Source organism: Phyllostomus hastatus, unplaced genomic scaffold (assembly GCF_019186645.2).
Source record: "Phyllostomus hastatus isolate PE091 unplaced genomic scaffold, TTU_PhHast_1.1 phas_scaffold_78, whole genome shotgun sequence".
Lineage (NCBI taxonomy): Eukaryota > Metazoa > Chordata > Mammalia > Chiroptera > Phyllostomidae > Phyllostomus > Phyllostomus hastatus.
This window is the reverse complement of record NW_025334041.1, coordinates 47426322-47446225: the sequence shown is the minus strand read 5'-3', so window position 1 is coordinate 47446225 and position 19904 is coordinate 47426322. Positions and strand designations below refer to the sequence as shown.

The window sequence follows — 19904 nt, the reverse complement described above, 5'->3', positions numbered from 1 at the left end:
GGCTTTTTTATATAAATATATACCATGTATTTATAGAAAGATCATGTCATTATTAATTTTTTAAAAATTAAAGATACAAAATTTTCACAGTGGGACATTATATATCTAGAATGAGTTTTTCTTTACCTTCACAGTTATGTGATCTCATACACCCCATACAATCAGTAGGAGGAACATTATTTCATTTCTGTCATTGGCTAGTCAAGTCTTTGAGCAGCACATTATGGACTTAGAGCCACAAATGCTCTAAGTTGAGCACCGCCAAGAAGGTAGTTGTTCAGGCATCATTGGCCCATCAGTTGCCTCTCACACACCCACTACTGGGAACCTGGCCCGCAACTCAGGCATGTGCCCTGACTAGGAATCCAACCAGCAACCCTCTTGTTCACAGGCCAGCACTCAATCCACTGAGCCACACCAGCAAGGGCTGTTCAGGCATCATTTACCTTCTTATCTTGCATATTAATTATGTTTTACTGGACACATTTTTAAATTCTCTTTATTATATTTATTATGATTTTAAGTATATTTTGAGTCTTAAATTATGAAAAATATTATTTCCTAGTGGTATATAACTTCAGATCGTCTTGTTTTTATCTTTCCAGAGTCAAGCCAAACATATTCTCCTACATGGGAACCAAAGATAAAAGGGCCATTACTGTTCAAGAGATTGCTGTTCTCAAGTAAGTAAAAAGTATGTGTTGGGGTTCATACTACAGAAATCCCAGGACCACCTTTCAGAGCTCTCAAATTTACTTTGTGGAGTGTATCTCTTCAGTCTTTAGATGGTGCCTCTGCCTATTTAAAAATTGTTTTTCTGTTTGTTTTTTCTTCTTGCTTATTTATATTTCCTAGTGTTTTTTACATTAAACAGGTTTTTATTATTTTTGTAATTATTCAGGGTTTTTTGTGGTAGAGCCAAAAGAATAGTGTTTTTCTCTCTTTTGTTCATTCATTATTAAATATAAGTTATATAAAATTTGATTACACAACAGTGAATGAGCTCTTTTGTCACACACTGGAAATACACTATGAAAAAGATGGTCTCTGCTTCTGAAGCTGTTATTTAATAGAGCAGACAAGTAATTCAGAACTTCCCACACAGTGCGATCCATACTGAAAGAGAGGTATATTCATGGTATTGAAATAAGTCTCACAACAAAGCATGGGACTCATTGTTGGGTGGGGGGCAGCCAGGGAAGGCTTTCACAGAAAATGGGATGCTAGAGTTTTAATCTAGAGCAGGGCTTCTCACTCTCTTTACTTTAACGTTTGGGCTACGTTAATTCTATTGTGGGAGCCATCCTGTGCCTTGTAGGACATTGAGCAGCAGCTCTGGCTGTGCTCTACCCACTAGATGTCAGTAGCATCCCCCCTGCCACCTGGTTGTGACAAACAGAAATGTTTCCAGGCGTTGGCATTTTCACTTGAAGGGCAAATTGTGCCTGGTTGAGAACCACTGGTCTGGAAGGATGAGTGGGAGTTCCCTGTGGCTGGCACAGGCCTAGGATTGTTCCAGACTGAGAAAACGGCCTGTGAAAAGACACTGGAAAGGAATTGGGAAGTATAACGTATTTGGTACCTGCAAGTACTTTATAGCTGTGTGGGAGCACCGGCAAGAAATAAGGCCTGAGGGGTAAACAGGATCCAGATTCTGAAGTGCCCTGTAGGTCATGTTGAAGATGTTGGACTTGACCTTGATCTAAGCAGTGCAGCAGTGTTTATGAGTTGTGGGTAAAGCAGTGTCGGTGAAACTGGAGATCTTGGGAATATTGCCACATTCTGAGGAGGGAGCACTGGTGTCTGAACCAGTTTAGTGAAGGTAACCGGGAAAGGATGAATTCAGCTCTGTGGCGTCAGACAGACTCAGGCTTTCACCGAAGTGCACCCCTGAGGTAAGGAATGCTGGGAGGAAGAAAGAAAGGGCAGGAGGAAGCTTGGGGATGATGCCTATGTTCATTATCTTGAATGTGGTCGTGTTTTCATGGGCCTATTTGCGTATTAAAGCTTGTACATTTAATATGTACAGTTTTCCTTATGTTAATTATCCTACAATGAAAAATAAAATCTGCTTGCTATACCCATTTAAATACACATCTTTATTCATAATTCCCGTCTTTTCTTAATGAATTCAAAGTGGCATTTCCTCCTTACCCCCCAATTGCCTACAGTCTGACTTCTTTCCCATTGCTTTTTCTGACTCATTGGAAATAATGTCAGGGTTGAGCTCCTGATTGCATCATAATGGGTTTTCCAGTCTTTTTGTTCCTTGACCTTGGGGCAGTAGTATGGTTAGTAGTAAAGCAGAGTGAGTCTCTCCTGGACTTACTAGTGGTGTGTGCAAATCTAGATGTGTTTGAAAGAGCAGGAGGAAACACCTGAAGGTGATGGTACTCCTATCTTCCTACCTAATCTCTTTTCCTCCTGGGAAGCAGGGAATGTGGAGTCATCTGATGAGAATGAAGGGGGCAGGAGTGGAGAAGGGAACTGGAAAAGAGTGTGAAGATTTGAATTAGCCTCTGTGGGAAAGGGGCCAAGCTGGCCAGAAACTGAAGACTGGTGGGGAATGACAGTGTCCTGAAGCTTTCTATACTCTGTGGGACAAGAAGGTTGTTGCTTTCCCATTAGTATCTAAAATTGTTTTGTAGTCGACTCTTGTCCTTTGGGGCTGGCTCTGTGAATTTTTCACCCAAATTAAAACTTAAGTTAGTTAGTTTTGTTTTCAGCACAGAAGAAACCAGGTAAAAAATGCAAGGTCTTCTGTAATTGTACTTCCTCAGAGATTGCCTTGCTCATAGCTTGGTATATTTTTTGTGGGGACTCTTTTCTTCTGTGTAAACCAAAATATTTATAAAAAGTGCGTTCCTTTTTTGTGAGCAGTAAATAATGCATCTCCTTCCCTGTTAATAAAAACATACTCATATCACAAAAGATATTTAAATATATGGATATATCGCCTGTTTTAAATCTCCTGATATATTATTTTGTTTTTTAATGTTTACATTGTTTCCCATTTCTCACTATTATAAGCAATTCCATGGCAGACATACATTAGTAGGTGAATTTTTGCACATATCTGTGATAACTTCATTAAGATAATATTAGCAATGGAATTACTGATTTAAAGGGAGTGTGAAATTTCAGGTTTTAGGTTTTTGATAGCAAAGCCTCATTGCCCTGTAGAAAGGTAGTACCTATCGTCTTTATTCTGCTTCTTCAGAATTCTACCAAGCATGTGTTATGCCTTTTTTAAAAAAACCATTTGCTAATTTGAAGGTCAAAAATAAGCACCTCATTGTCCTGGCCAGTGAGGCTCAATGGTTGGAGCATCGTCCCCTAACCAAAAGGTTGTAGGTTTGATGCCCGGTCAGGACATATGCCTAGGTTGCAGTTTCTTCCCCAGTCCAGGCTTGGGTGCTACAATCCCCAGTATGGGTGTGTGTGAGGCATCCAATCCGTGTGTCTCTCACATGTCAGACGTTCTCTCTCTTCCTTAAAAAAGGAAATGAAAATGTTCTTGGGTGAGGATAAAAGTTTTTTCAAGGCACCTCACTAATTTAGGTACCTCATTAATTTATATTGCATTATATCATGTGAAATTTTTTAATATTTGAAGTGTGGAGCTATTTATTTCTCTTCTTGGTAAGCCACCAGGTGTGTCATACTTGATCTCTACACTGATCTGTTATTCAGACCTTTGTTGCCTTTATCATCTTCCTGTTGACTTAGTAAGAAACTACATTAGACACCTAAATGTTGGCCTTTGGAAAGCACATAGCACTTATCTCACGGATGCAGGCTACACCCTCAATTTGCTTAATGGTTATGAGGGGCAGGCCAGATTGGCCTTTCCCCTGAGAACTGTTGAACAGGATAAACCCACTCTGCCATGCAAGGAGTTTCATTATTGCTGAGTCAATCAGTCCTGGGGATAAGCTGCATTTATTTTCAGCTTCATGCAGCTCTCCAAAGTCAGCTAGTAATTTTAACAGGATCTCAAGCAGGAATGGCCTCAGTCAGAATGATTCGTTTCTTTTCAAGCCTGTCCCTGCAGTCTCCTTTCTGAGCCTCAGCCAGTATTTCCCTGGCTTTGTTAATAAAGGCCTTTTGTGTAACATGCTGCTTACATTGGCTCCTGATGTTTAAAAGTGAGATTCTGGTATTCCCAAGTTATTCACAGAATCTGCTATGAATTCACAACCAAAAAGCTTGATCCAGGGACATCAAAATTAAAACTGTGAACAATGTCATGAAGATATTGTCATCTCAGGGAGCACCTAAAACAACAAGAACTGAGTGTGTTCTTGCTTTCTGCTGTGCCATTGGGTTTCAGAAATGTATGTTTGTTGTATAGTCAAGAATAGACAATAGAATATGATTCAGCCCCACAAAAAGGAATGAACTACTCATACATTCTACTACAGCATATTATATGAATTATATTCATATGAAATGTCCAAAATAGGGAACTATAGAGAGAGAAGGTGGATTAGTGGTTGCCAGGGGCTTCAGGGAGAAAGAACAGGCTTATTAAGTACATGGTTTCTTTGGGAATGATGGAAATGTTCCGGAATTAGATATTGGTGGCAGTTGAACCACTGTCTAACTGTGAATATACTAAAAACCACTGAATTGTATACTTTATAATGGTTAAAATAAGTTTCATACTAATTTTATCTCAACTTAAAAAAAAAAAAGAATAGCACTTCCAGGCTCCTCCACGTTGTCAGGGACAGTGCACAGTCTTTCCAGAGTTCAGCTGCCACGTTGCTACCTGTGTGACTCCTTTTTGCATCCTAACTCTTAAATATTCTGTTCATTTCTCCAGCAATGGAGAAAGTTTCTCCAACTCACCAGAGAGGGCCTATGTCCTCCTAGGGGTTCCTCACTCTGTTCATCCTGATCCTCTACTTTCTAGATTCTTTGGGATTCGATTCCTGGATTAGTTTATACCCTGTGATTCTGTGACTGTCCCTGTACATCGTGCCTCTGAGCAGCGGGCCCGAGGCTGGATCAGACCTGCTTTACTCCTGTCTAGTCCTCGGATTGGACAAGGAATTGAGGGCAGAGAGGGAAATGAACTATGAGTTTTATCCATTTTCCCACTTTTCTGTCCAGCTTCCTTCATTTATATTAATTAATGGGGCAATGACAGTTTTTTTTCCGCTCAAGAAATTTGAGCAGGCCGCTTCTTCATACCTTAAACCAGGAAACCAGTAAGCTGGTTGAAAATGCATCAAGGAATTAAGTGTTTTCAGGAAGTACAGGGAAATTTTCAGCAAAGAAAGGAGAAAACTGTGAGATGAAACGGCTAGCTGGTTTTACATAGGTAAATTTTAAACCATTTATTTAACTCAGTAACAGCATATTTTTAACAATAGAGTAAAGTTTCCCATTCATCTTTCATGTAATGTTGGAACTTCAGAGGCCTGCACCTCAGGAGCTCTTTCTATGGCTACTTTGGTTCTTTAGACCTACCATTACTCAGCCTTTTATGGAGGCCCAGTACCCAGGATCCACATCCAAGAACTGCACCACTCCTATATTTCCAGGCAGTGCTGGACCACGGCTCCTCATAGGCTGAGCCAGCAGGAATGAGCTCAAGGACCAATGCCAAGAAGCCCTGGCAAAGTTTAGAGTAGTAAAGAGAGAAGTGTATTCTTCAACAAAGTGAAGCACCAACACCCATTTGTCTACTAAGTCTCAGAGTAGATAGATGTCTTTTCAGAGGAAATCTGAATTTAGAAAAAGTGAAAAAGCACTTCCTTATACACAGTAATGCACTATACAGCATCATTTGTAATTTTTAAAAATTTTAAACAACTTAAAATGACCCAAATTGGAGAATCTTAAATAAAATTGTTAGATAAGTAAGTAAATTCCAATTGATGAATTATTTTCAACCATAGTAGATTATTTCTAATTAAAAAAAAAAAATCTCAGCCCTGGCTGGCGTAGATCAGTGGATTGAGCACAGGCTGTGAACCAAAGTGTTGCAGGTTCGATTCCCACCCAGGGTACATGCCTGGGTTGCAGTCCGTGGCCCCCAGCAACTGCACATTGATATTTCTCTCTCTCTATCTCCCTCCCTTCCCTCTCTAAAAATAAATAAATAAATAAAATCTTTTAAAAAACCACAAAACCCTCTTTACTAGAGTGAGATCGATACTGTCCTAACAATATAAAAATATTTTAACATGACAAAATACAAAAATCTCAAATCAAAAGCTAGTGTCTTCTTTAAACTCTTCTTTAACTAGAAGCATTTCATTTAGAGCCAGGAATAAAATAAATGAAGATGACCACACTTATTACCACTGTTTATCATTTTTCTGGACATACTATAATGCAGATTAGAAGAGATATGGCCAGAATGTGGTTTGTCAGTGGTACAATCATTGGGGGTTGGTGAATGGGAGTTACACAACGTAAGAGAGATTAATGTACAAATATCAATATGCAGGCGATAGCTAGTTAGGAATTTCAACAGAAAAAAATCTGTTATACAGAAAAGGTTAAAAAATAGATATGTACCTAGTAACAAAGATTTTTTTAAAATATACTATGCTATCTCTTTGAACAAAACTTTGAAATGCTACTGAGAAATGTAAAAGACTTGAATAAATGAATGGTATAAATTGTTCTTGGATACGTATGTCTTTTTCTTATTGAATAAATGTGTAAATTTATGCTGATACTAATGAAAATACCAGTAGAATGTTGCTCTTCTTTTTTTAAACTAATCAAGTTGATTGTAAAGTTAATGTGGGAAAGTTAAGGTGTGAAACCAGCCATAAAAATTCTGGAAAAAGTGACTAATAAGGAGGATTAGCTTCAGTGTATGTTAAAGCATATTATTGAAATATAGCCATTAAAGCAGTTTGATACTGGCAGAGAAATAAGTAATTAGACACAGATACATCTACAAAGTTAGTATATATTCAAAGTTGCATTATTAATCAGCAGATTGAGTCAATGAATGTGGTTGAGATAACTGAGTAGCCATCTGAGAAGAAAATTAAATTTCTCCTTACCTCAGTTCCCTATTCTAAATGGTTTTTTTTTTTAAGATTTTATTTATTTATTTTTAGAGAGGGAAGGGAGGGAGATAGAGAGAGAGAGAGAAACATCAATGTGCGGTTGTTGGGGGTTATGGCCTGCAACCCAGGCATGTACCCTGGCTGGGAATCGAACCTGGGACACTTTGGTTCCCAGCCCACGCTCAATCCACTGAGCTACGCCAGCCAGGGCTCTAAAGGTTTTTTAAAGATTGAATTTATTTATTTTTAGAGAGAGGTGAAGGCAGGGAGAAAGAGAGGGAGAAAAACATGGATATGTGAGAGAAACTTCAATCAGTTGCCTCTCTCACACACTGCAACTGGGGATCAGGCCTGCAACCAACCAGGCATGTGCCCTGACTGGGAATCGAACTGGCAGCCCTTCGCTTTGTGGAATGATGCCTAATCAACGGAGCCACACCGGCCAGGACCAGTTCCTTATTCTAAATAAATAACAGGTTGATCAAAAGTTCAGACCTAAAAATATAGCTGTGGTGAGGCCTGTGCACATCCCAGCCTGGCTGTGGTTTGGGATTGCTATCTGCCTCATAAAGCAAAGTAGCAGGTTTGTCTTCTGGGAACACAGAGTTGTCTTCTCCCCTGAGAAAACCTCCTATATTGTTGGCTTTGGCATCTACCAGGAGTAGGAGGACAGACGTTGAGTCCTCGTGAGACTGGGTTTCCAGTTGAGGTAGAGTTTATCATTAGAAAGTCCAGAGGGATACAGTTACCTCAGAATGTGTCACTGTTTAACCCCACCTGGGCTCCAAGACAGTCATGAATGTGAATTCCTTAACAATACAATAATAATAACACAATTTCTAGAAGATGTTATTTCTTCTTTCTTCTCCCTCCCTGTTTTAGTGTGGCTTCAAAGAATTCCCAACAATAACAAAAAAGACATGAACAGATCACAAAATATATAGGTGTAAATTCTTTTCTTTTGTGTGTGTGTGTGTGTAATATTTAAAACTTTCATGTATCCTTAAAATCTTAAGATATCTAAGATTAACCCTAAGGATTCCATCTTTATACTATGGCCACAGCTCCCATCCCAATTCAGAAAATCCATATGGGCACCTGATGGTGTGGAGTGGGCTGCAGGGGCCCACACAGTGACCGCTGTGGGCATGGTGCAAGAGGCTCACAGGGTGGTACAGGAAGGTATGTCCAGGAGCCTGTGGAGTTTGCAAAAATGTTCAATGTTTCTTTCCAAGTTCTGCTTTCACATGCTCTCCAGACTTCTAAATAGATGGTTCTAAACTCTATCAGATCCAGTGCTCTCCTTTTCTATAGCAAATTCTGTAGCGCTCCCCCCCTTTATTCTCCTGAAATGAAGTTTATAGATATTGTAAGCCACCTGAACATAGCTGTAATGTTAAAGGGGAGAAATAAAAGGAAAGTATTTCATTTAAAAAGTTTTTTAAAACATAACTGAATCAGTGTAATGTTTTTATATGTCTTCCTGAGTGTGAAAGTGTCAGCACTGCTAGATACGAACAAAACCAATTAAAAAGCTGCAGCAGCAGCCACAGTACCACTGTAAATATATTTAGATTTATAAATATAATATAAATATGTATTTTTGTAGCCATGTCCTGGGGACAGTGTTTTTGCTGCACAATCTACCTTTAAAAAAGAACAAAAAGCAAAAAGATATGTGTGATGCTGTTAATTCAAAATGCAGAGCCAAAGCTCCTGAACAGCAGTTGACACAGTTGCTGGTTTATGTGTGAAAAACACTTTCCCTCTTCCTTCCTTAGCCCCCTTCTTGCCTAGAATAAGGAGACTCCATAATTTAAAACAGGGCAAGAGTAGGAAATCTCCCCAAGTCAACATGACCCACTCCCACTCCTGTCTACAGTAATTGAGCCACTTTTGGCATCAGAAGTTGACTAGGGAGAGAGAAACAGAAAGTCCTGGTCGGAGCCCCTGAAACAACAGTGCTCAGAGTTCCTTTATGTGTCGCCGCAGCCAGTGGAAACTTGTGAGAGACCAGCAGTGAAGATTAGTGTCTTGGTGAATGCATGCAGGCCAACACTGCACTGAAGGAGACGTCTAGAAAGTGCATCATTTCTGTAAGCCAAAAAGAAACAAAACTGAAAGTACCCTCTTTTGCTATAAACAACTTTAAAAGTTCTCTACATATTCTTGGGATAATTTTTTTGAAATGATTTCTGACTAAGGATTAGGATTTAGGATACCCTTTCTAAATATGACTTAAATCCCAGGGCTATTTTAAAAGGATTCCTGAATTTAACTGAAATTTTACTTTTTAGTCCTTATTTACAGAAGAAGGCCAACTAAAGAATGGTAGATATAGAAAAACACTTGTTTACACACAGGTGGCATTTATTCTTGGGTAGCCGAACAGCTGGATGAAAAAGACTGGGAGAACAGGATAGTCACACATTTTAAAAATAACCCACAGATTACTAATTAAAAACAAAGGGAAAGGTACAGTCACAGTGGAAAAGCCTAGCAAATACCATCCTAACCCAGTGATTTATTGCCATCAGTGATGAACAACCTGAATCATTGCCTTTGGCTATGGTACACTGAAAAGGCCACAGTTTCACCCAAAGTAATATTCCTACCAAAATATTTACTTGAGTTCAATATGAAGAAACAGCCAGACAAATCCAGATGGAAAGGCTTTGTGTAAAACAGCTGGCCTGGATTCTACAAGTCAGATAGCGACATGAAATAGAAGGCCAGGCAGATCTAGACTGTATAGACATCAATCGAAGCTGCAGCATGTGGCTCTTGATTAGATCCTGAATTTCAGGAGCTTAAAAAAAACCTGAATGGTGATAATTGGGTGAGTTTGGATTGAGCTGCATGTTAGTAGTGTGGAATCACCTTTGGCTTTCTGAGAGTCACCACTGCAGTTCAGCAGGAGGCTCTTCTCTGAGGAGACACACACTGGAGTCACTGAGAGGTAAGGTGTCCTGCAGCCTGTAACTGACTTTCAAACAGTTTAGTAAAATACGCAGATTTTACATTTGTGTATATATGTAGGTGTGTATTTGTAAAGTGTGGTTGTTCATGGAAGAGGTTAAAGTTAATCTGGGAAAAGGTTAACAATCGATAAATCTTGGTGAAAGGTAGATTCAGTTTTGAGATTTTTTTTAAAGATTTTATTTTTATTTATTTTTAGAGAGGGGAGAGAGAGAGAGAAAGAGAGAGAGAGAGGGAGAGAGAGAGAGAGAGACACATCAATGTGCGTTTGCTGGGGGTTATGGCCTGCAACCCAGGAATGTACTCTGGCTGGGAATCGAACCTGGGACACTTTGGTTCCCAGCCCGCGCTCAATCCACTGAGCTACGCCAGCCAGGGCTTAGTTTTGAGATTTTTTAACATGAAGTTGGGGGAAATTTTCTAACCTGTAAAATATTGTAAATTTCCAAAAGGTGGGGGAGAAAAAATGTACAACTAGATGGTAAAGGGTAGAGTTTCTTAATATATGAAAATAGAAAAATATTAATAGTCAAATAAATAGGTAACAGGATGAACAGGCAGTTAAACATATGAAGAAATGTTTTACCTCACAATAAGGAGCATACAAACAAAAACTGAAACAAATATTATATTTCATGTATCAGACTTGCAGAGCACAAAAATATTAATATTCTGTGTGAGGAGACACAGGAATGAGGCAGTTACATATTAATGGTGTGACTGTAAATTGGTATAACATTTTTAGAAGGTAATAGGGGTTGAATTTTTGAATCCACACTTTCTACTTCTAGGGATTTACCCAAATGTATACTAATATAGTTGCACAAAGAGGTATATATTAGGATACTTGCTATGGATTTTTTGTAAAATAAAAGGTTGCTAGCAATTTAATGTCCGTCAGAGAGCCTGGTCGAATAAACAGTCAGATAGCCATCCTGTGCAGCTGCACAAAGAAAGGGGCAGCTTCAGAACTACTATGGACAAGGCAGATCTCGAATATGCATTTCAAGTGAAAAGGGCAAGATGCTAAACAATTTATACTGTAACAAAATCTGTTTTTAAAGGGAGGATCTGATGTGAAGTACATAGTTATGTTCACTTTATGAAAATTCATCAAGCAGAATATTTATGATTTATGACATGTTCAAAGCTTACCAAAGCATCTAAAAAGGGTACAGTCAGTACACATATGCTTACATATAGATGTCAACTATTTCTTGAAGGATATACAAAAACTTAATGTTTGCTGCTAGTGGGAAGAGGTGTTAGGAAGTAGAGATAGGACAAAGGCTTTTTAGTACTATATTCATTTCTATATATGATGAGGTCTCCGGAAAAGTCCAACCATTGTTAATATAACAAGAACAGTTAGTGCAACATCCATGTAATCTGACAGCCAAGGAGAGTGGACTGGAAGGCACATGCATGAACAATGATGACTTCACTGTACTAGTCAGTGGGGGTGGTGGATGCCTCTGAATGAGCATGTGTACTGTGTGGCCGTTGCATTCAAAATGACTAAGTGAGTAGAACAACAAATCTGCATCACATTTTGGGCTAAGCTTAAACATTCCTCCACAGAAACTATTCAGATGATTCAGAAGGCTTTCAGGGATGATGTAATGAGTGCAGTGCAATTAAAAGTGTGGCATGAATGCTTCAAAGATGGTTTTGAAAGTCTGTTGAAAGTGATCCAAATTATGTAAGGCCTGCAACAAACAGAACACCTGAGAATGTTGAACATGTATGGGCTGCAATCAACAAAGATCAGTGGCTCACAGTACAAGAACTAGAAGCTAATCTCAGGATTCGAAAAACTACTATGTTTGAGATTTTGACACAGAATATTGGCCTGAAAGTGTGGTAAAATTTGTTCTGGGACTTCTACCAGAGCACAAGGAACATCATGCTACAGTTGCTAATGGCTTGATTCAAACTGCTACCAATGAATCAGATTTCCTCAAGAAGGTCATAACTTTGAAGGGAACTGAGGTATCATTGTCCTATGTACAATGTTTTTTGTGTTGTCTGTGTTCCTCAATAAATGAATTTTTCATGGCACATGGCTGGATACTCTCAGGACAGACCTCATATCACTACTAGAGAAATTAGAGTTTTTCATGAAAATTTTATAACATCATTTATGTATATATTTTAATTTTTAAACAGATTTTTATTTATTTATTTTTAGAGAGAGGGGAAGGGAGGGAGAAAGAGAGGGAAACATCGATTGGTTGCTTCTTACACAAGCCCCAACTGACTGGGGACCAAACCCATAACAGGCATGTGCCAGACCAAGAATGGAATTGGTGATCATTTGCTTTGCGGGATGATGCTCACCTAACTCAGCCACACTGGCCAGTTCTTTTTTTTGAGAATTTTTACAAGAGCTTATTTGAATGAAATATATGCAAGGGAGCAATATCTCAAATGCCCTGTAGAATAAGTTTTACCTTTTTTTTCTTAATCAATTTCTTTTATCTGTTTTTAGTTTTTTAAACCTTTATAATTTTTCAATTACACTTCACATACATTATTATATTAATTTCATGTGTACACTCCAGTGATTAGACATTATGTAACTAAGTGACCATCCTGATATGTCACACCCATCTAACACCACACATAGTTATTACAGTATTATTGACTATACTGCCTATGCTGTGCTTTGCATCCCCATGACTATTCTGTAACAACCAATTTGTAATTCTTAATCTCTTCATTTTTTTCACCCATCCCCCCAAGCCCTTTCCCATTGGCAGCTGTCAAAATGTCCTCTGTATCTGTGAGTGTATGTCTGTTTGTTTATTTTTTTTAGATTCAATTGTTGATACATATGTACTTATTGCCATTTATTGTTTATATTTTTATCTTTAAAAAAATGTTTTTAAAGAAGACCCTTTAACATTTCATGTAATACTGGTTTGGTGGTGATGAACTCTTAGCTTTTTCTTGTCTGGAAAGCTCTTTACCTGTCCTTCGATTCTAAAAGATAGCTCCGTTGGGTAGAGTAATCTTGGTTGTAGGTCCTTTCTTTTCATCACTTTGAATATTGAAGATTTCTTGCCAATACCTCCTGGCATGCAAAGTTTCTGTTAAGAAATCAGTCTTATGGGAGCTCCCGTGTCGGTAACTAACTGCACAACTTTTAAGATTCTCTTTTTGTCTTTAATCCTTGGTATTTTCTTTATGATGTGTCTTGGTGTGGGCTTCTTTGGTTCCATCTTGTTTGAGACTCTCTGTGCTTCCTGGACTTGTATGTCTATTTCCCACACCAAGTTAGGGAAGTTTTCTGTCTTTATTTTTTCAGATAGATTTTCAGTTTATTGCTCTCTCCTCTTTTTGGCACCTCCATGATACAAATGTTGGTACGCTTGAAATTATTCCAGAAGCTCCTTACACTGTCTTTTTTTTTTTTTTTTTCTGTTCTGATGGATGTTTTTTGCTTCCTTATATTCCAAATTGATGATTAGTTTCTTGGCTTCATCTACTCTACTGTTGGTTCCCTGTAAATTATTCTTTGTTTCAGTTAGCGTATCCTTCATTTCTGACTGGCCCTTTTTTATGCTATTGAGATTCTCAGTGAGTTCATTGAGCATCCTTATAACCAGTGTTTTGTATTCTGCATCTAGTGGATTGCTTGTCTCCATTTTGTTTAGGGTTTTTTGTTTTGTTTTGTTTTGTTTAGTTTCGTTCTGTTCTTTCATTTCTTTGTCTCCTCCTTGGCAGCCTGTCTATGTTTGTTTCTCTGCATTAGGTAGAGCTGCTGTGTCTCCAGGCTTGGCAGAGTAGGCTAATGTAGTACGTATCATGTAGAGTCCAGTGACACAGTCTCCCCTATCAGCCAAGCTGGGTACTCAAGTTGTGTCCTTTGTGTGGGCTGTGGACACCTTCCTGTTGAAGTTCTACCTTGACTGTGTTGGCATGTCAGTGGGAAGGCCCCTAGGTCAATCAGCTGCAACAACTTGCTGTGACTACTGACCTTTGACCAGCTATCAAGGATCAGCTCTGTAGGGTGTCAACCCACAGAGCAGAATTTACTTCAGTGGGACTCTGGTGTGTGCTGAATTCACTCCCTCAGTGTGTCGCTTGTGGAGGTGGTTGGGTGGTAATATTTTGACATGGTTTGAAGCTGTCCACTGGTTTGCTGGATCTCGTGCCTCACAGGAGATTTGGGCCAAGATCAGTTGCCACCTGTGTTCTGCCTAGGGCCACCAAACAAGACATACAAAGTCATCACCAGTGGTTGCTGCTGGTGCTGGGCTAGAGGTGCACGGGCAAAGATGGTTGCTACTAGTGCCAGGCCTGAGGCCACTTAGTGAGAGGTATGGGGCTCTCTGAGGCCAGATGCTGCCTGTTTGGGGGATTTTAGGAAAATCTGAAGTGTGAGCCAAGACAGGCCATTTGTATGGAAAAACCTTTGTGAACAGCTTGGGTGGGTCTGAAAATTGGTTGGTACAGGGCCTTTTGGTAGTCACCAGAGCAGGGCAAACAGTGTGAGCCAGACTGATGGAGACTCAGATGGAGTGCTTACCTGCCGGCCCTGTGGGGAGAGGGCTTATCAAAGGAAAAGTGGTCTCTGCCCCTCCAGCTCTTGCCCTGATGCCAGACAGTTCAGTTTCTCCCTGTGTGTTTGTGGTGCCTTTCAAGCTGCTGCCCCAACACTGGAGCTCAGAGAGAGTGAGTCTGTGCACAGGCCCTTTAAGAGGAATTGCCTGGGACTCCAGGAACCCTATGTCTACTTTAACCTCAATGCCCACTGGCTTTTACAGTCAGAAGTTACGGAGACTTCACTTCCTGGCACTGGAACCCTGGTCTGGGGGCCCTGTTATGGGACTTGGACCCCTCGCTCCTCAGGGAGGACCTCTACAGCTGAGATAACCCTCCTGATTTTTATTTACTACATGTTGGTGTGAGACCAGTCTTTTCTGCACCTCTGCTTCTCCTGCCAGTCTCATTGTGGCAGCTGCTTTAATTTACTAGGTATAGGACTACTATTCAGTCAGATTTCAGGCTAAGTGATATTCTATAGTTTAGTTGTGATTTTGATGTGGTTGTGAGAGAAGGTGAGTACTGTGTTTACCTAAGACGCCATCTTGACCAGAAGTTTATAATACTGTTTAACTGATAGCAGCAAGATACAGATTTGTGGTAGGATTGTGAACACACACACACACACACACACATATATGTATGCCCTGGCTGGTGTGGCTGTGTGGCTCAGTGGATTGAGTATCAGCCTGCAAAGAAAAAGCTGGTTCAATTGACCCTGGTACCAGGGTCAGGGCACATGGCTGGGTTACGGGCTGATGGAAAATCTCATGCATTCATGTTTCCCTCCCTCCCTCTCTCTTTAAAAATAAATAAATAAAAATTTTAAAAATATACATTACTGACTCTTTTTCAAATGCTTAAATAACAGTCTTGAGAGTTGTGTGGGATTACTCTCTGCTCTCATCCCCTTTCTCATACCTTTCCCCACACAAAAATAGAAAATTCCTCAGGTATTGCCCCATTGCTCATGTATATGAATAATAAGCAGCTTTAAGAATACAAACATGGCCCAAATTGCATGCTTCCAGTAGAACCAGGTATTGTGCTAAAGAAATAATCCAGAGAGAAATGAAAAGTTCTATCCTGCAAGCTGCAGTGCCTTTCTTTCCTGCCATCATAGTTTGGTGTGTAGCTTTGTTTCAGACTACTGTTTTCTATGTAAGTTGACCAAGACTGTTTTAGTCAGGCAATACTGAACTGTCCTCTCTCTGCTCTTTATTATTTTTTTTAGAATAACTGCACAAAGACTTGCCCACTTGAACAAGTGCTTGATGAACTTTAAGCTAGGGAATTTCAGCTATCAGAAACACCCTCTGAAATTGGGAGAGCTTCAAGGGAATCACTTCACTGTCGTTCTCAGGTAAAGAGTTGTTGGGTGCAGGCCAGAGAGCGTCTTGGTGGATCACCAGGAGTCTGTACAGAACAGTTGCTAATCCATGTGAGCTGGTAGTAGCAGGCTTGGCAGCAAGGTGAGGCAGAGTGAGGCCTCATAGAGCTGGGAGAGCAAATACTGCTGTAGTGTTTTTACCGACACTCTAAAAATTCAGCACCTGACCTTTGGAAAGATGCCGTCTCTTTAAACACTCTGTAAAAGACAACAAAAGAGCCCATCATTCCATTTATGTGCAGTACCTATAATAGGCAAATTAGAGACACAGAGAGTAGAAGAAATGTTAGCTGCGATGGGGTGCAGAGGAGGATGGAGAGTTAGTGTTCAATGGGTGTGGAGTTTCAGTTTGGGAAAATGAAAAAGCTCTGGAAGTGGGTGTTGTTGAAGGTTACACAAGACTGAATGTATTTAATGTCACTATATTGCATACTTAAAAATGGCTAAAATGGTCAGTTCAGTGTTATGTGTGTTTTACCACAGTTTAAGAAAAAAATACCAAAGTCCTCAGGAGGTAGAGAGAAAGCCGCAAGGAACAAAGGGAAGGCATGGAAACCAAGCCATATCATTTATGATGTGCATCCCTGAAGGTGTTTGACTATAAATTTTTTTCTCTGGATAATTTGGGCCCTTACAGAAATATAACAGGAACTGATGACCAAGTACAACAAGCCATGAACTCTCTCAAGGAGATTGGATTTATTAACTACTATGGAATGCAAAGATTTGGAACTACAGCCGTCCCCACGTACCAAGTTGGAAGGTTTGTATTAAACCTCTTAACTCCTGTCTAAAAGAGCTCGCTCACAAAAAAAATCAGGTGTTTTTAATTATTTCTGGATTTCCTCATGAGTGAGCCAAATAAACCAGTGTCTCTCATCCTTTTGGATGACCAACTGATCCACAGCTTCCTTTCAGTTTTTGTTCTGTTTTGAAATAATATATGCACAAGGTAAAATAGTAAGTCAGAGTTCAAAAGGGTATAACCTGAAATGTAAGTTTTCTTCCATCCCCAATTGCCCATCCAGGGACTCTGTTCTTTCTTTTTTACAGGTAAATCTTGGCTCAGTAAGTGACCCCAAAGTAAGCAGTTGAATAACTCAGAACCAGAGTGGCCTGACAGAGATGACACAGTTTCTAATCTCTGTGATAACAAGTGCTTCCCAGTTTATTAAATTGGGATCTCCTGTTCCCCCACCCTTAAAGAAAGTGTTGTAGGATGTAATTAGTGAAGTAAAATTTAAGAACTGATTGACTTTTCTTATTAGGAATTCGCTCTAGGGTTAGCTAGGTGGGAATTCCATTGGTAAGTACTTGGATTCATAACCCTACTTATGCTATACTGCTGTCCAGCAGAGACTGTGCTGCATGAAGTTATTATTCACATGGGAGTTGGGATTGTGGAGTTAGGAATTGGAAGTGATATGAGAAATTACTTAGTTTGTGTTCTTCCTTGTGTTTTAGCAAAGATGAAATTTAGGCTCAGGGAGGTCTGCAGAGCTCACTAGTTGGTGAGCTATAGTCCTGGGAAATGAATTTTCCTGACTTCTACCAGCTGACTACATGAGTTCCATTTTTCATGTAATTTTTAAAGCACAAAATGGTTAAAATCTGTCATATAGTGTTTCAGTGCTGTGAAGGTTAAACTTCAGTCAATAAAGTTCTGAGCCTCAGATTACTCATCAGCAAACAGATTTGACCTCACAAGGTGGTAAATTGAAGTGAGGTGATGTCTCTGCAGCACCTGTTTCTATGCCTGGAATATAGTTAGTGCTCCATAGTGGAAAGTAATACTTTAAAATTAAAGCATACTAACAAGAGAGAAAATTATTGCCCAGAAGAAAATTTATAATCAATAATAATTAGATAATAAAAGATAATGTTTTCAATCTTGATAATGATGAGAGGGTGTTAATAAAGATAGTGAGGATGCTAATGTATTATAGGACAGAATATCTAAGGGGAGGCTGTTTTAACCTTTGAATTGGAACTAATTTGGAAGAACAGCCATGGTATCCTGTAGATTTGTACTCCAAAGATAATGTAAAATAGTCAATGAAAAAAGATCAGATATATCCAGGAAAAAAAATTGCATAGCATGCCTTAAACATACAACTCATTCAGAATTCCAAACCAACAATTTTCACATTAGAATATTCCCTAGTTTCAAAGCAGCCCACTGTTAGCTGGAAAAAACAAGCCCTCAGTTTATAGATTAAAGATGAAAGAATGACTTGTATCCAAAATATTTAAAGAACTCTTAAAACTTAAAAGCTAAAAGACAAAAACCCAATCTAAAAACAGGCAAGGGAACTGAATAGACATTTCTGCAAAGCGCATAGACTAATAGCCAAATGCACACAAAAAGATGTTCTACATGGGGGCATCCAACCTTTTGGTGTCTCTGGGCACATGGGAAGAAGAGGTGTCTTGGGCCACACATTGAATACACAAACACTAATGAAAACTGATCATCAAAAAAAGGTCCATGCATAATTTTTGTGATATCCACTACCACAGACAAGCAAAATATCTTCACATAATAACCCTAATTATACAGCCCTTTCGATAATCTTTGAAAATCGTCAAGCTGTTCCCAAGTTGTGATCATTAATAATGTACATATCTAAGTAATAAAGCATCATTGATTTTTAAAATATATTTTTATTATAAAAGTAAAAGAAAAGAGGACAACATAAAACTAATGGATGTTTGACATTGTATTTGAGAAACTAGTGCATCAGATTCTGGTTTGATAGAAGTAGTTCTGATTCTCAGTGAGTTCTCAAGGTGCTCATCAGATATTTTGGTTCTAATTTTACTCTTAATGTGTTTCACTCTTGAAAATAGTTGTTCGTAATTGTAGGTGCTGCCAAATAGCAGTGGCATGAATAAGGTGTGATTGTGAGGCAAGGTATATTTGTTTCTGGGAAGATAGGACTTATAAAAGTCCAGTAAAGTGACACAATCAAATTTTTCTTTAAGCTGAATGTCAGATTGCAGCTCTATGCATTCCATTTGAAAATTGGCAGGTAACACATTTATGTGGACTGAAAATGGAGTCACAAATATAGCAAAATATTTTCCTGGAAATCTTAAAATCTATTTTCAAATTCTTGTATCAAATCAAAAAGCAAGGCTGCATATTTTTCACAGTTCAGAGGACTGTGTTTAGCCAGTGTGTCAAAATGCACAAAATTGTTTGCCTTAATTTGAGCTTGCCATAATTTCAGTTTCATTTGGATCACTGTTATGGTTTGAAACATGGTATTGATAAGTTGGTTTTCACCTTGAAGACACATGTTTAACTCATTTAAATGAGCAGTTAAACCCACTGAAAATGCTAAATCTGTAAGCCAGTTTTTATCATCAAGTTCGAACACAAATTTATTTTTTGATACCATAAACAGCTTGATAACATGTTGCAAATCATAGAATCTTTTCAACTTTTGGCTTTGACTTAGCCATCTTACTTCCGAAAAGTAAACAGTGTCACCATAGTCAGCATCAATATTTTTAAGGAATTCCTGGAATTAGCAATGGTTCAATCCCTTGGTTCTTACGAAATTCACAGTCTTGATGATTTGCATGGCATCCATTTTTAAAGCTTTTGTGCTATGTAAAATTTTCTTGATGTATTCTGCAATGATATTTCATCAAACATGAGTTTTGGGCGGCAGTTGCATCGTCTTCTGTTAATTTTATAAGTCCTTCTCTTTTACCTGCCATCGCCGGAGTACTGTCAGTAACTCTACCAGATATGTTGACACTGGACAAAGAAAATCACTTTAACATATTTTTATTCTTGATTTAGTTGTGTCTTTTTAAAATACATTTTATTGATTATACTATTACAGTTGTCCCATTTCCCCCTTCACTCCCTTCCACCCTCCACATCCCCTCCCACCCAAATTCCTCCCCTTTAGTTCATGTCTATGGGTCCT

General features: G+C 38.9%; 1 protein-coding gene across 2 annotated transcripts in view; it reads left to right on the top strand.

Annotated features, from left to right (window-relative positions):
• Positions 1-19904, top strand: part of PUS7 (pseudouridine synthase 7) — a 63009-nt gene that overhangs the window by 23806 nt on the left and 19299 nt on the right. For both annotated transcript variants that reach the window (XM_045828839.1, XM_045828840.1), the window contains 3 exons: positions 606-683; positions 15805-15933; positions 16598-16723. In XM_045828839.1, coding sequence (XP_045684795.1) covers positions 606-683; positions 15805-15933; positions 16598-16723 — 333 coding nt within the window. The remainder of the gene's footprint in view (positions 1-605; positions 684-15804; positions 15934-16597; positions 16724-19904) is intronic.